The following is a 15,404-nucleotide window of genomic DNA, read 5'->3' as shown; positions in this document are numbered from 1 at the left end:
TAGTTCCAACGCGTGAAATTTCACTAAAAAAAAAAAAAAAAAAAAAGAAAGAAAGAAAGAAAGAAAGAAAGAAAGAAAAAAAGAAAGAAAGAAAGAAAAAAAGTATTTTTACTTTTATATAGAATATTTTTCAAAGTTTTCACTCTTTTTCTTTTAACATATATTATTAAGATTTATTATTCTGATGCGGAAGAAGGAAGGAAGAAGGAAATGGTGTAGAAATATTTTTTTTATAGGTTGGATGCAGTGATTAATTTCGAATATCTCGTTATGGTAATTACACACGTATCTCGTATCTATCGTTTCAGCAATGCGTGATATATCCTAACATAAAATTGGCTTAATGTAACGCGAAGAAGTTTATAGTTACAGTAAAATATAGCAATGATGACTAGAGAATAAAACTGAAACTTAATGACTTGTGCTTGCATAAGCTGTCATTCTTTTATTAACTTAATGGATTGGATTAATTCATTGAAGTATAAATTCCATAAAATAATGTTTAGACGATAATTTTGATACTTTTGACAATTTAATGAATTTCAGTTGAATATATTTTACCAATAAATATTAAATTAAAACTAAAAATAATTTGAAATATAATATATGGATTTAAAAATAAGAAATAAGCAAGAATATAATATACGAAAGGAACAAACTACAAATTATTTTTAAATTATTTGGTTTATTATGTAAAAAATTAGAAGATTAATAAAAAATATAAAAATTGTTTTAATTAAAAAAAAAATCTTTTCATTTGTTCTTCATGCATATTAATAAAATCTTTAATAACATAATAATGAGATAATAAAAATAATTAATTAAAATTTAATAACAAATATAATAAAAGGAAATTAAGTTGGATATATTAATCAAAGTCGTATCACGTAGGGTATATTTTATTATATTTTTGAAAAGAAATTTTCAATATTGCGTATAAAGGTTTTTAATATAAATTTGTTGTAAAATTGTTAATGATCTTCCAATTTTTTTATAATTTTAGAATCCTTTTATTAGTAAGTTAAAGTAATAAAATAGTTTCGAATCGTGAAAATTTCAATTCTATCGTCTTAGTCAATTAAAATTTACATTTAACACGCAGAGTATACTCACGAATATCGAAATCAATATTTTTATACAGACATCGTTCATCATGCATGGAGCAAGAAATAATTGGTGCGTGTAATGAAAAAATAATATAATATCGTTAAAAAGAAAGAATTTTTATTAGTATGCTAAAGAAATAAGATACTATACTAAAGAAATAAGCAGAAATAATTTTCTTCTCCAATCAAATTGTTAATTAATTTTTGACATTTTTTTTGAAAAATAATAGAAAGAAGAATAATTCTCAATGAATGGAATTAATAATTCTATTGAATTAATTATTTATAAAATACTATATATAAAATATTGAGATATTACAATAAATATTAAGCAATTTTGATCGTAATTTTAATTTTCTATCAAATTCTTTGAAAAATTTCGGATTGGCCAGTTTAATATATATTTTTATATCTTTGTGTTTTTATTTTGTACGATTTATCAATGAAATAAAATTTTAGAATATTTAACCTGTTTCATAGATATTCTTGATATGGTGGTACGATAATAAATAGTATGTAAGAAAGTAAAAAAGATTTTATATTAATAATATTTATAAGTATACTAATATTTATTAGTAATATCAACGTAATTAATAACATTGTTTAATAAACATCATATCTTGTTTTGTTATATTATAGAACACAAATATTTCAATATAACATAAGTAGAAACACATAGAAATAGAAAAAACTTCTCTTAGCCTAAATAACACATAATATATTTTTAAGAAGTACGATAAAACAATTATTATATTTTACTAATAAATATTTTAATAAATGTAAATATTTCTTACCAATGATATATCCATTAGGAAGGAAACTGTGCGATTGCAGTTATAATTTTTGTATGTAATTAATTATGTACAGTTCCTATTTATAAAAAAAAATCTTTGTATATTTTGTTTCAAGAATTTTTATATTCTTGATGATTGAAGATTGAAGAAATCTTGATCATCGATTAAAAAGAATTTAAAAGTACAAATATAAATTTGCTCAAAAAAAAAGAACTCATAAAATAAAAAATAGTAATCCAAATTTGTAAATTAGATCGAGACACGACATTTTTATTTTTCATTCATGATTTTAATTTTACCATTATTACAATTATTGATATTACTCTAGAAATAAATTTTTATATGGAATTTTTTAAATCTTGTCAATAAAATATTATATTTGATTTTGCGAATCATCTTTATTAAGGAGCGGAGCATAAAAACGTGATTGAATTGCAAAAGAAAATACTTTCCTCTTAAACATGTGTGCATAAGAATCGGAGCACAAATTCAACTTTATCGATGAGAACGTGACATAGATGTTGATAAAAATCCTTCTACTTACTATGTACGTATGCGCTTTTCAATATACGTAGAAAGTGTACTACATAGATGTGTACAAAGAAAGAGATCAGTAGTCCATGACCTAGACCTTGCTCAATGGATCACGAGTGTAGAAGGGAAAGAAGAAAAGTTTTTCTTTTTCGAACAATACTTTTCAATTGTTCCACAAAATTAAGAGCAAGAAACGTGACGTTTTACATCTATAAAAAAAGACGTACAAATGATCAGAGTAATTTTTAATTAAAATGGGGTAATTTTTTGAGAAAAGAAAAAATAAAAAATGGTTATACGATAATATTTTCTTGCAAGCCGTGTAAAATTTAAAAGTAAAGCAAGATTTTTGTGCAAAATAATTGCCACAAATTAATTTATTTACGTTTAATGTTTGTAATTTTAATAATTTCATATATTTTATTTGAACACGTTCGATGACTGAAATGGCGTTGCACGTGCAATGAGGCAACTGGATAGTTACACAATTACGCAATAGTACTTTTTCAATGCAATAGTATTCGAAAACTTTTTCTACTTCTTACGAAATCTATTTCAATTATTCGCAATGAGAGAACAATAAGAAAAATTAATTTCAAAGTTCGGAGAATAAAATAAGATTGAATCGTTATTTTTAAAAATTAAAACTTTAAAATATATTAAAATCTAATTGAAATTATTCTAATCATATGTATATCGTAACAACGATAATAGAATTAATAACAAGAGTTAGGATGTACTACTTTTTTTAAATTATGGATCTTGTAATGAATAAAAATTTTTTACAGATACGTGCATGAATTATTTATAAAAGAAATTATATAAGTGTGATGTAATTATGCAATAGTCTTAAACGTAATTTAGTTTCATTATTTATAGTATGTAATAACAGGAAAAACTTATTATAAGCAATCAAATTTAAAAAAAAAAAAATACACGTATAGTAAAAAAATTAATAATAAAAAATATTTTTTTTAGTAAATAATTTTATTAAGACACTTTATTATTTAAAAGACAACTTATTATTTAGAAATTTACCATTTTGTTGCTTATGTTGTTTATAAATATCGTATTTGTAAATATTTTAGAAAAATACTTCGTATTTGATGAAAAAATATGTATTTTATACTCGGCAATGAAGATTTATTTATTATTAAAAATATAACAAGTGTATGAAAAATGATCACATATTAAATTGCTTATCGAGTTATTTATTCTTGCCAAAAATTGTTATTATTTACATTTGCAAGATATAAAAAATATAATTTCTCTTTATTCAATCTTATCGTCATTGTATTTTTTAACGTTGAAAATTAAATTTTAAAAATTTTTATTTATTTTATTAATTACAAGTGTATAGATATTCGATAAGTATCTTCCAAAGAATTTTTCGTAAAAAGATTTTGATTTGAATAATTTTTAGAAATTTCAGTCTTTTTAGTACTTTCTTTGCAGATGCATACATTTCTTTTTAAGAACAATAAATTCTTTGTCGTATCTTTTCACACACTAAATAGAAAATAGCAGAATAGGAACAATAGGTCTTTTGTTAAATCCTTTTAAATATATTCATTGCATACCATTCGAGTCATTACCTATATTTATCATGCGCGTGATAAATGTAAAAAATATATAATTAGAAATCGCAAAGAGAATATTCGTAACAATATTCGCGTCAAATTTGAAATCGTATCGAATAAAATTTTTTCATATATTATTTTTTTCAGCAATGAACGTACTAGGAACGTAGAATGAACTAGTAACAAAAAAAAAATCATAAAAATTGTACGATCGTTAGTGAACTCGCCTCTCTTTCAAATTTAAAAGATAGTGGAAAAATGGAAAAGATAAGTTTAAAAATTAATTTTTGACGTGTCGCAATATTCTTCGATTTTTTTTTTTTTTTTAAATTGCACACAGTACACAACAAAAAACATTTTTACGTCAAACAGTGGCCGTATTAACGCTGCGGAATTTTTCTGTAACAAAATAATTAAAAGAAAAACATTTCAAATTATCGTAAACAAATTATTGAACTATTGCATTATTTAAAGCAAAATAAAAACGCGCAGTAAATAATAGCCGTTGCATCGTTTCACAACATTGGATTTCTCCAGTTGCAATTACGAAAATCTAGAAATTCATAGACGCGAATCATCAAAATGTTTTTCACAATGAATAATGATAATAAAAAAAAAAAAAAGAAAAAAAAAATTCTGCAACATTTACATTCGACATTTTACATTTACATCATTTCCCCACTCCCTCCCACCACATTTACATTTCAAGAGGAATACTCCCTAGCGTTTTCACCCTGATTCAACCTCTCCTTCTCGTCCTTCTCCGCCAATTGATTCAACTTAACTTCGTAAGTAGACCTGCCTTTTTTATCCGAGCCGAAACACGTGGCGAAGCAGGTGTCGTGCCTCCCGAAATTCTCCCCGTCCTCTATGGTCTCGGGCATCGGTTGGTTCACCGTCTCGGGCAGATACATGGACAGGAAACCGGACACAAGCGCGATGAAACCGAAGAGAATGGCGGGCACTTTGGGATCCAACGAGTCCAACAGCATTATGGCGGGTGTCAAAGTGCCGCTTAGACGAGCGCACATCGATCCTATCCCCAAACCCGTGTTCCTCACCACGGTGGGGAACAACTCGGCTGTGTAATTGTAAATAACGGCGAACGAGCCCGATATGTTCGACTTGCCGAACAGAACGATCCCGACGATCGCCGTCCTCGTCAAATCCGATCCTCCGGGTATCACGGCGGCTGTTATGCAACACACGCCGCCGATCAACATGAACGAGGTGATCATGCACCTTCTCCCCAACCTATCCATCAGGAAACAGATCATCACGTACGTGGGCATCTCGACCAGACCGCTGAGAAACAGCATGAGAAAGGGATTGCCGACCAGGTTGCCCGCGTTCAAAGACAGCCCGTAATACACGATCGAGTTGGCGAACCAATTCAGGCACACGTTCAACGTCTTCTTGCGCAGATTGGGCGTCTTGAACAGGTCCAAAGCACCGTAAGACCTCTCCCTTCGATCCACGTGCCCTCGTGCCTTCCCCTCCCCGATCAATTTCGCGGCGTCTATGTCCACGTCGGTCCCGTTCATCCTCAGACCCTTCTGCACGATCGCGAGCGCCTCGGTGACGCGGCCTTGGGCCCACAACCACCTGGGCGACTCGTCCATCAGCCACCAGTGGCCCGCCAACAGGGCGCTGTGAAGCCCGTAAACGATCTGCAACCACATACGATCCTTGATCACGGCCCCCCAAATCGCAACCAGCATGAAACCAACGGCGAAAGTTAGCTGGAACATTATCCCGCAAACGGTCCTCTTCGTGGCTCCGACCAGCTCCATACTGAGCACGAATCCTGTTATGTACGCGCCCGCCGAGCCGAAGATCCCGTACAAGAATCTGAACACGAGGAACAGGTGGTAGTTGTTGACGAACGCGACTGACACTCCAAGAACGAGTTGGGCGATCGCAGACACGTAGAATATTATCTTTCGACCGTATTTGTCGGCAAGGCTGCCCAACGTCACTGCACCGATGAACACGCCGAACATGTAGGAGGATTGGGCAAGGGCGCCCATCCATCTTCGCGAGCAGACCAAGTTCCACTCCATGCCTCGGGACGATTGGAAGTATTGGGTGTCGTAGGTCCACGAGTCGCATTCCTTCGTCTCGTTGTTCCCGTCCAAGTAGTAGCAAGCGTCCACGGCTCGGGGCAAATTGTCCACGCTCGAATTCGAGGTTGTCGTGAGGTTATTGGGATCCGCGATCAACGTGATCCCGGGCACGTTGCACTTGTGGGGTGGTACAGCGGCCACCGTCAACAGCGTCAGCATGTGCAGACCGGCCGTCAACGCGCCCAGAATGTGAAGAGAGAATTGCCAGAATTGATATTTACCGAACTCCCCGAGATGGCTCATCAATTCCTCCAGATTATTGTCCACGCTCGCCATTTTTCCTCCTTTCGATCTTGAAGAACCTCGTTTTCGTGTTTATTTATCCGATGATCGCGACAATGTTCTTGCACTTGGTTCAGATCGAGATCACTTTTGTCGATTCTAATGTGGACATCGTAGTTTGGATATTCGTATTTCAAATTGGATTTTTCTTTTCTAATTATTCCTTTCCTTCTTCTTTTTATAATAGTTAAGATATAAGAGAAAAAAAATACACGCACAAAAAAACTCACAAATTTCGTTAATTTCAACGCGAAGATCGTCTAACGCAGGATGAATGAGACGAATTGTCGGCTGCAAAGTTGAAAGTAATGCAATCGCGTGAAGATATGAACTGTACTGTTCTAATGCTCACGGAGAACTGGATAACCGTGAGTGGAACTGTGGGCAGAACGAACTGAACCGACTGAAGCGGATTGTACTGTCCATTGGAGAATGCGTTGGATTTATTTTTTACAAAATTTGCGGTCGTCCTCGCACCGTTACCGCTTATTTTCCTCCTCAGATTTTCTTCTTGAAATACCGATTCTAAGAATTTTGTCCGGTGATAATGCTCGATATGGCGGAAAGTAGGTTTCTGAAAATAAAAATAATATGAATGTTATTGGCATAAATCTTCGAACATCTTCGATTTTATAATAATTCACGATTATAACGTTACATTAATAAATTATTCTGGAAGATTATAAAATTGGGACGATTCGATTCTTGTTAGAATTAATTACATCTAATTATATACGGAAAATTGATTTGAACAATATGGAATGCTCAATAAGTAACGTGTGAAATTGTGAATATTATTTCTAAAAATAGATTTTTGAAATATTTGATTTTATAATAATTTGATAACTATTTTGGAAAATTATATTTGAGATAACCAAAAGTTTTCTGTTAAAATTAAATATTATAGAATAAGATTGATAGATTGTATCTATAAGTAATACATAAGAAAATTCTGAATCTTATTTCTAAAATAGATTTTCGATAATTATTCTGAAAAGTGATAGATAATTATTGTAATTAAGTAAACAACGTGTAAAAAAAAAATTAGTTCAAGTATTGAAAAGTTAATGTCTTTCACATATATTTATTTCTTTCACTTAGTTTCATTTCACTTAGAAACTTGGAAGGATGGGGTAAAACTGACTTCGATTGATCGAAATGGGAGAGTAAACAGCATTTAAGTAATATATTTACTGAATCTATCAGGTTCTGTAACATGATAAATATGACGTATTATCGTGTGGATTGATTCAAGAAATTATAAATATTATACGTAAAAATAGGTCGAGAAAATATAATAAGTGATAAAAATATCGAATTATTAAAATCAAAATATAAATTAAAAATTAAAATATTGACTATTATTAATAAAACGTTCGATGTATCGAAGTAAATTTTTAAAAATGATTTAGAATACGTATTATCCCTTTGATAATTCTTTCCTTCTTAAAATATTATTTTATGGTTAAATGACGTTTCAAATTATTTCGAAACAGTTTATTAATTAATTTCGATGTAAGATATATTTATTCTAGCACTCGACAATACTTCGTCTTTTCAAAGTGACCACATGCCACAGATAGACAATTGGTTCATCGAATAAGACAATATGCAGATATAATATAGGCGGAAGTGGTCAAGTGTATATTATAAATTGTTAGATAGCCTCGTGTTTTATTTTTAATTCTATATATTAAGAATATATTAATCTTCGTTTTAAAATTAACATTCGCTCGATATTGGAAAAATTTTTGTTCAATAAATAATCAATTTCAATTTCTGAAAATAATCGATGTTCAATTTGGCATTTTTAAATTATTTCCAATGATATAACATTCAGATTTAAATAAAAAAATAATACAAAAGTTTAACAATATTTAAATTACCACGATAATACGAATTCCAGATTTATAATTTGTTTTTTATGAATTTATAAACAATTTTTAATCTCTTCTAAAGTTTCCTTCTGGTTTCTTCTTATCGATACGGATTTGTTTACCACTAAATATATACGAGATATTGTTAAGAAGAGAAGTAAGTTTTTTCTTTGTTGATACGAATTACTGGTTTTTGTTTATATTAAATTTGCAAAATAACAGAAGAAAAAAAAAATATTATTAGATTATTCGATAATTTTTAGTTAAATCTTAAACATATATAAAAATTTATAAACTTAACTTTTATTTTTCCACGACGAAATAACTATTGTTCACCACCACTGTTTCTTTTCATCTTCACTTTTAAACAATAACAATATTTTATCTTACATTTCGATTTTTATTTATTATTCTTATATTATTAATTACAATATTAATTTATTTATTCAGATATTATATTTCTCTCTCTATTCTCGAATGAAACACTACACTGCAAAATAAGTTCTAAAACCGCTCGCAGCACGTGCAATATCAAACTGAAAGCGGTGTTCTCATAATAATCTTGACATGCTTGTACGCTCGATGCCTTATCGTTCGTATACCAAAGATGGATACGGATATCGCGAGAGTTTGATTACAGTCCTTAGTTGTTTCGAAATAGATCCCTTAATTTTATAGCTTCCTTTTTTTTTTTTTTTTTTTTTAGATAAGCTTCGATACATTCGAAATTAAAAGAATCCACTCGTAACGATACCACACTACTGTTACTTATTCTCTGCCCAAAGAATTTATGTGACTTTCCTTTCCACAGGCATGACCTTTCTTCGCTTCGCTCTGAGGATTGCTATTAATATATAGGGTGTTTATTGTAACAGCTTGCCGGCCGATTGATTAAAATTTATCTGTGAGAAGTAACAAGTGTTTTTAAAATAATTCTTCTTCCACAGAGAAGAAAAAAAGATTGTGATACAATCTTTGTATCACCGGAAATTCTGTGTCTATTTCCATTCGGATGGATGACGTGTGAATATAAGAAATATCATTCAATATCATGTGAGTTATGTTAATCTTTTTGAAGTAAGTTTAAAGTCACATTTATAATAATTTTTGAATCATTATATCTGTAATTTTTGTATCTATCGTATTCGATAAATTTTTCAAAAAATTATTTTTGATAATTATTTAATGATAATATAATAAAATATTTATTATATACTCGATATATATTCGAAATCATGGAATAATAAATTTTAATTAATAACGCGATACTCCGCAACATAAGTCAAACTCGATGCAAAGACTTTCACTTCACAATTGTACTTCTAGTGACTCTACTCAACTAACTTGGATACACATCTTTCACGCGATATACACAGTGTGTTAAAAAATCGAGACGAAGAGGGATCATTTGTTTGTACAAAAATAAATCAAAGAGAATGGCAATTTTTGAGAAAATAGATTATAAAATTTCATTGCTCCTGTATTTTTAAATTCATTTTTCCTAAAAAATAAAATCTTCAAAATTTTGTTATTCTTAACTTTCGTCTTCTTTCGAGCAATATTGTCTGTCTTATTTTTCAAATTATACTCTATATTTTGAGTAATTATAGATATTACATTACTGACACTTTTGAAAATAATTTCGCGATAATGCATTACTTTGTATAAATAACAAATATATATACGTGTAATGAATGAATTAATTTGAAACAAAATTAGCAAATATGTACTTTAGATATGTAAAGAACACATAGAAAATATACGTTCGAGGTCATCTTTTGTGATTATCAACAAAAAAAAAAAATTATTCATACCTTTCAACCAGGTACACTAATCACTCTCATTTTAAACGAAAAACATAATTTTTGCATTTCGTAACTTAATTTCGTTTCTTTCACGTCACAGTGCGTTGCCACCGCGAAAATTTCTTCTTTGTTTTTTTTTGTTTCAATCACGCGTAATATTTTTTTCTATTTGGTATCCCAGAAATGAACTGAGTCGTATACGATGATCGTTCTATCTCTTATGCAGAAGAAAATCATTTAATCGCATTGAAATCGTATACAGTGAACCTGCGTGCTAGAAGTGGAAAGTGCAGAATGAGTTATTCCATTGTCTCCCCGTATGAATTATCATTTTGATGATGTACATTAGCGTTCACAAGTATCGAATTTTTGCAACAACATCGGTGAATTTTATCAAACAAATTAATCCCTTGTGATATTTTTAATTGCCTTTTCAATTGGCTTAAATACATGTTAACTCTTCGTTGTTTGTTATTTGCTCCCATTGTTACATCGTGGCAGATCACAGACCATGTATTTTCGTAAAAGAATTAATTTAAACTATATATATGAACTATATGAAAACAAATATAGAGAGATATATGCATATATTTTCGAGTACAACGAAGGGCAAAAATTTTCGTACATAAGGAAATTTATTTTATAATTGAAAAATTCGATAACAAAATTTTCTGTCGACAGGAAATTTCTTCGAGAGGATGAGATCAACAAAGTTTCATCAACTTTTCGTGTTTTCAAATATAATTTTCTCCTAGAAATTATTACTTAAAATTAACAAAGAAGTAAATTTTAACAAAGAATGTTACATAATATAGAATTTTAAAGTGAAATTTCCCCCAAAGAAGAAAATTGTTTCAATGAAAAATATTGCTTTATCTCAGGAATCTCCAATTAACATTATTTTATTTTGCACACGTTATTTATATAATAATTTGCTTTAATAATTTTTTTCTTTTAATTATATCGTTTATTAATCTAAAATATACGCAATTCCTAATCGTTAAACTTCAACGAATTGAAAATTGAAATTAAAGTTTAAACTTAAAATTTTATCATAAAATTTGCTTTTTTCAAAATTGAAACTGCAATTCCTATATTTCTCCACTTATATTTTTGAATGGTAGTGTACGTACTTGTTTATACAATACGTGCAATATCCATTATGCACGCTAGTGACCACGGGTTAATCGTTATCGAAATAACTCGTAGCCTTTTCACGGAGGAAATTTTTCGAAAAATGGACGGATCAAAGAAGAACAATGAACGAATAACACATTTATCGCGTTTCGATTACACAAAAATCTATTCGTGTAAAGTACTCTCACAGATAATATTTATCTGTATAATATATTATCTGTATAATCTACTCTCGAATTTCAAAGATTACACGAGATCGTTAAATAGAATTGGGGGACAAACTGTACGAAGTTAATATTACTTCGTGTCCAGAATATCAATCAAATTCTGCGGGCTATGATGATTGTACTCGAATTTCAACGTCGTATCTTATAATTCATACGAAAATAGAAGGTGTTTAAATCATCGATTTTGTAAATTTGAAATTATTTAAAAAATACAGAAAATTGATTGGATCCTTATGAACGTTGATTTTTCTCAAATAAATTTTCATCCTCGTATGTATGTAATACGTGTAATCGATCGATTTTTATGCGTTCTCATTATATGTTTGTTCAGTAAACAACAAATGCCTCGTACAGATATCGCAAAATACTTTTAAACAACGGTTACAGAATTATCGGATATCCCACGTGGCCAATTATTTTCTTCCAGACGAGATTTATTTTTTTAGAGAAACTGTATTTTCGTTATTTCTTGAATTCGGTTCTCAGAAAAATATTTTCGACGTAAAAACACGTGACTCTATCGTAATATATTCGTGTATTTGTGTACAACTTTATGATATTCGTACGAAAAAAAAATGAAGAGAAAAGGAAAGAAAAAGAAAAATGTTCAATAAAAGAAGAATTAAACGTCGGAAACTTACTGTTTCGAATTCGAGCACACGACTGTCGTTCGCTACGCTTGTTCACTGGTAGAAATAAAGGCGAACGACGTTCAATTAAACGATGAGCAGCGCCAATTTTTCAAGCTCGTTATGGCCCCTTCACCAATTATCCAACGTTCCTAATTTTAACCTCGGGATTAATTGATGGAAAGAAGGTGCGCCTTGTATCGAGAAGTATGGAGTCACTGACATGTTTGTTATAAAGAAAGTCGTCCACCACCGAAGATCTTAGATCACGTGTAATTTTATTCCGTTTCGTTCTTCGAGTACTTCAAACACACGAATATTTGTCCGGTGTTTAATCTACGAGTGTATCGTGGAAAAGTTATCGTGTCTTCTATCGATGGAATATTAAATTCGATTCATCAGAATGGAATATCTAGAATAGATACAAAATAAATAAATAAATTTGTAAAAGATAAGATATTACACATATAGACTTTTTTAATAATATTTTTCAAAATATATTAATTCACGATTAATAATAAATTTAGTTTTTCTTTTTAAAAGGTATTACGTATATTGATATAACTTTGATATTTGATGTATCTAGAATCAATATACGTAAAATCAACAAAAATTTTTTTTATGATATATACATAGTAGATAATCAAGCTGCTACTGAATCGGGTTTCAACAATTTCGAATTATCAAATCCTCGACGTCGGGTTATTGGACTACATATCTCCAATACGATAGAATGCGATTATTACCTAATCGTTTTCAGTGTACATAACTTTAGGAACAAACAGTACAGTGTTATCGAGAAAAATAATTTTAATTTGCTTTGGTATTTGCATTTCGGCGTACATGTGAGGTGTCCCGCTATTATGTATAGTTTTATAATTGTTTTATAATAAACGATTGATACTTGATAGTTGACAGTTGTGGGATCCAGTGTGGATTCGTTATCCTTTGATAACGAATGCTGATTAGTCAGCGTTGGAAAGAGTTCATCGATTAATAATGACAACACGCGATGAATCTAACTATAAATCGTATTATAAAAGTGTATATCTTAATAAAAAAAAAAAAAAGAAAAAAAATAATAATATTGTTTTACGATAAATTTTGATTAATTAAGAGAGTGACGACCTTTCGAATAATAATAAATATCGAAAACAACTTCGATTTATTCTTTTCCTTTGTGCCTGTTAAAAAAAGAAAAGAAGTGATTTTGAACATTTCGATCGATCTATGAAATAAATTTCCAATAATTTTAATTCTTTCAAATGGAGGATGAGAAAAAGTACCAAAGATCCTTCGAGTGACATTGAAAAAAGTAATTTCAATTACTCTCACTCCACACGTGCACACGTCGCACAATTTGCATTGCAAACACGTTCACTAATGAACAAAAACCGGAAAATTAGATAACCTCGTATAATCCAACATGCCGCATAAAAGGGAGGAAAGAAGGGAAGAACGGTGTAACGAGCTCGAGCTACATTACCGCGCGGATACAATTGTATTTCCTTCTCATCGAGAACGAAAAAAAAAAAAAAAGAAAGAAAGAAAAAAGAAGAAGAAGAAGAAGAAGAAAACCTTGGATGAATTCGGTATCGATGAGATCCATTGCCTTGACTCGAAAACCAATCCGAGGGAATATTGGATTTTTAAACGGAGGACCTCCCGCCTGGACTGTGATTCCGAGCTAGCCGTGATCCAATAAGCTTAAACGGATTTTCGAAGTTGCATCGTGAACCTGCTACGAGATATCGTCTGCTATTCCATCGAAACGATATCTGTTCAGTATCTCGCACAATCGTTGCAGAGTTATATTGAAAGAGAGGGGAAAAAAAAAAAAAAAGAAAAAAAAAGAAAAATAACCGCCAAGAAATCCTTTCCACCAAAAAATTTCACGAGGAGGTTGGACAAGTCGCGTTGACTTTCTCACTTCGTCGCGCGATCTTTTGCACTTCTCCATTTTTTTTGTCCGCACTGTTATTAATTTTCAATCACGAGGATCGTCTATTTTGTGCAACGACGAGGCTTCAAAGGTTCAATGAACGAAACGTACGCAACGTACGCAAAAGTGGTGGTGGTTGTTCCTCGACTTTTTGCTTAAATTTCGACGAAGAGTAATGCGAGGAGAATTTCGTTAATGAAAATTGTACTCACTGTGTATTGTTGGTAGAATGATTGGTCAGAGTGTGAAGTGATAGTGGAGGACGAAGCGGCGGAATGATTGACAGCCGAAAGCACGACATCCGTCTGCCGACACGAAACCGAGTCCTCGAGGCGCTCTGGCGAACGAGTCGTGTACTTCTTATTGGTAGGAGATAACGAAGACATGGCGCTATTGAAATCAAAATTTTTCTCCTCTAATTATGTAGTTGGCACGAGAAGGATTAAGTTTTTATTCGCGTTTGAAATGCAAATTTATGACCGATCTTCCTCCCCGTTGATATCTTTATTTATTCGTTCTCTATCGTGTCTATTGTTATCGTATTCATGAGGTCGAGGATCGATAGATTATCTCTCGTGTGGTAAGAAAAGTGTAACTGTGTTGTTTAGATTAGAAAATTATTATGAATTTTCTATATTTTACTTTTTATTGAGATATATGTGTTATATTATTGATACATGAAATATGTAAATATTTGTTGTCAATGCATAATCGTATTAATGATATAGTGGATAATAATATTTTTTTAATGATATTATTATTGTAATGAGGAATTCAAAATTGAAATTATTTGTTTATTTATTTTTTTGATGTATAATTGTTCATAGTTATCGATTATTTGTTATCATATATTATGAACATGAATATTTTGCGTATCTAAAAAACGTTTAAAGAAATGTGTAAAAAATAATTATAGAATATAGATTATAAGCTTTAAAAACAAAACAATTTAACAAAAAGTATTTGTAGAGTTTAAGCTAGCTTTAGAAATAGACAATTTTAATATTACAATATTGAATAATGTATTATTTTTTGCGATGTAATTTATAAAAAAGTATATTTCTATTTTTCTTTTTTAAATTTAACTTAGAGTTATAAATACCAATTCTATATAATATAGTATAATATTTTTTGTAAATGTTTTTTTTTATATCAACAGTATATTGATATATTAAAATCAAATATACTATCTGTTACATTACTTGATAACGTCATAGAGATAATGAAATTTAAATCCTATTGTATTTCATATGCATTGTTGACGTATTATTTATTATCTACTTGATAAACTAATAATAACCACGAATGAATTTTTTTACAATTTTTTTTTTATTTTTACTTAAAGATATTTGGCATATATAGTAG

The 15,404-nt window shown here is 30.1% G+C and overlaps 2 protein-coding genes across 4 annotated transcripts in view; one reads left to right on the top strand and one right to left on the bottom strand.

Annotated features, from left to right (window-relative positions):
• LOC122716656 (aminopeptidase N) overlaps nucleotides 1–15,404 on the top strand; it is a 39,098-nt gene that overhangs the window by 2,618 nt on the left and 21,076 nt on the right. The window lies entirely within an intron of this gene.
• On the bottom strand, nucleotides 3,663–14,643 carry LOC122716661 (organic cation transporter protein). Of its 3 annotated transcripts, XM_043939954.1 has the most exons (3): nucleotides 14,252–14,643; nucleotides 12,110–12,509; nucleotides 3,663–6,996 (listed from the first exon to the last, which is right to left on the bottom strand). In XM_043939954.1, exon 3 carries the CDS (start codon nucleotides 6,414–6,416, stop codon nucleotides 4,719–4,721), a length of 1,698 nt encoding a protein of 565 aa, XP_043795889.1. In that variant the 5' UTR covers nucleotides 6,417–6,996; nucleotides 12,110–12,509; nucleotides 14,252–14,643; the 3' UTR covers nucleotides 3,663–4,718. The 3 variants fall into 3 exon arrangements, with proteins under 3 accessions (XP_043795889.1, XP_043795891.1, XP_043795892.1); XM_043939956.1 differs by lacking the exon at nucleotides 12,110–12,509; XM_043939957.1 differs by lacking the exons at nucleotides 12,110–12,509; nucleotides 14,252–14,643 and adding an exon at nucleotides 10,114–10,244.

Source organism: Apis laboriosa, unplaced genomic scaffold, assembly GCF_014066325.1.
Source record: "Apis laboriosa isolate Shangri-la unplaced genomic scaffold, ASM1406632v1 scaffold47_cov149, whole genome shotgun sequence".
Classification (NCBI taxonomy): Eukaryota; Metazoa; Arthropoda; class Insecta; order Hymenoptera; family Apidae; genus Apis; species Apis laboriosa.
The sequence above is the reverse complement of the archived record's forward strand: the minus strand, read 5'-3'. Positions and strand labels throughout refer to the sequence as shown.

Excerpts from the sequence above, each read along its gene's own strand:
- LOC122716661 (XM_043939954.1), bottom strand. The coding sequence starts at position 6,416 with ATGGCGAGCGTGGACAATAATCTGGAGGAATTGATGAGCCATCTCGGG.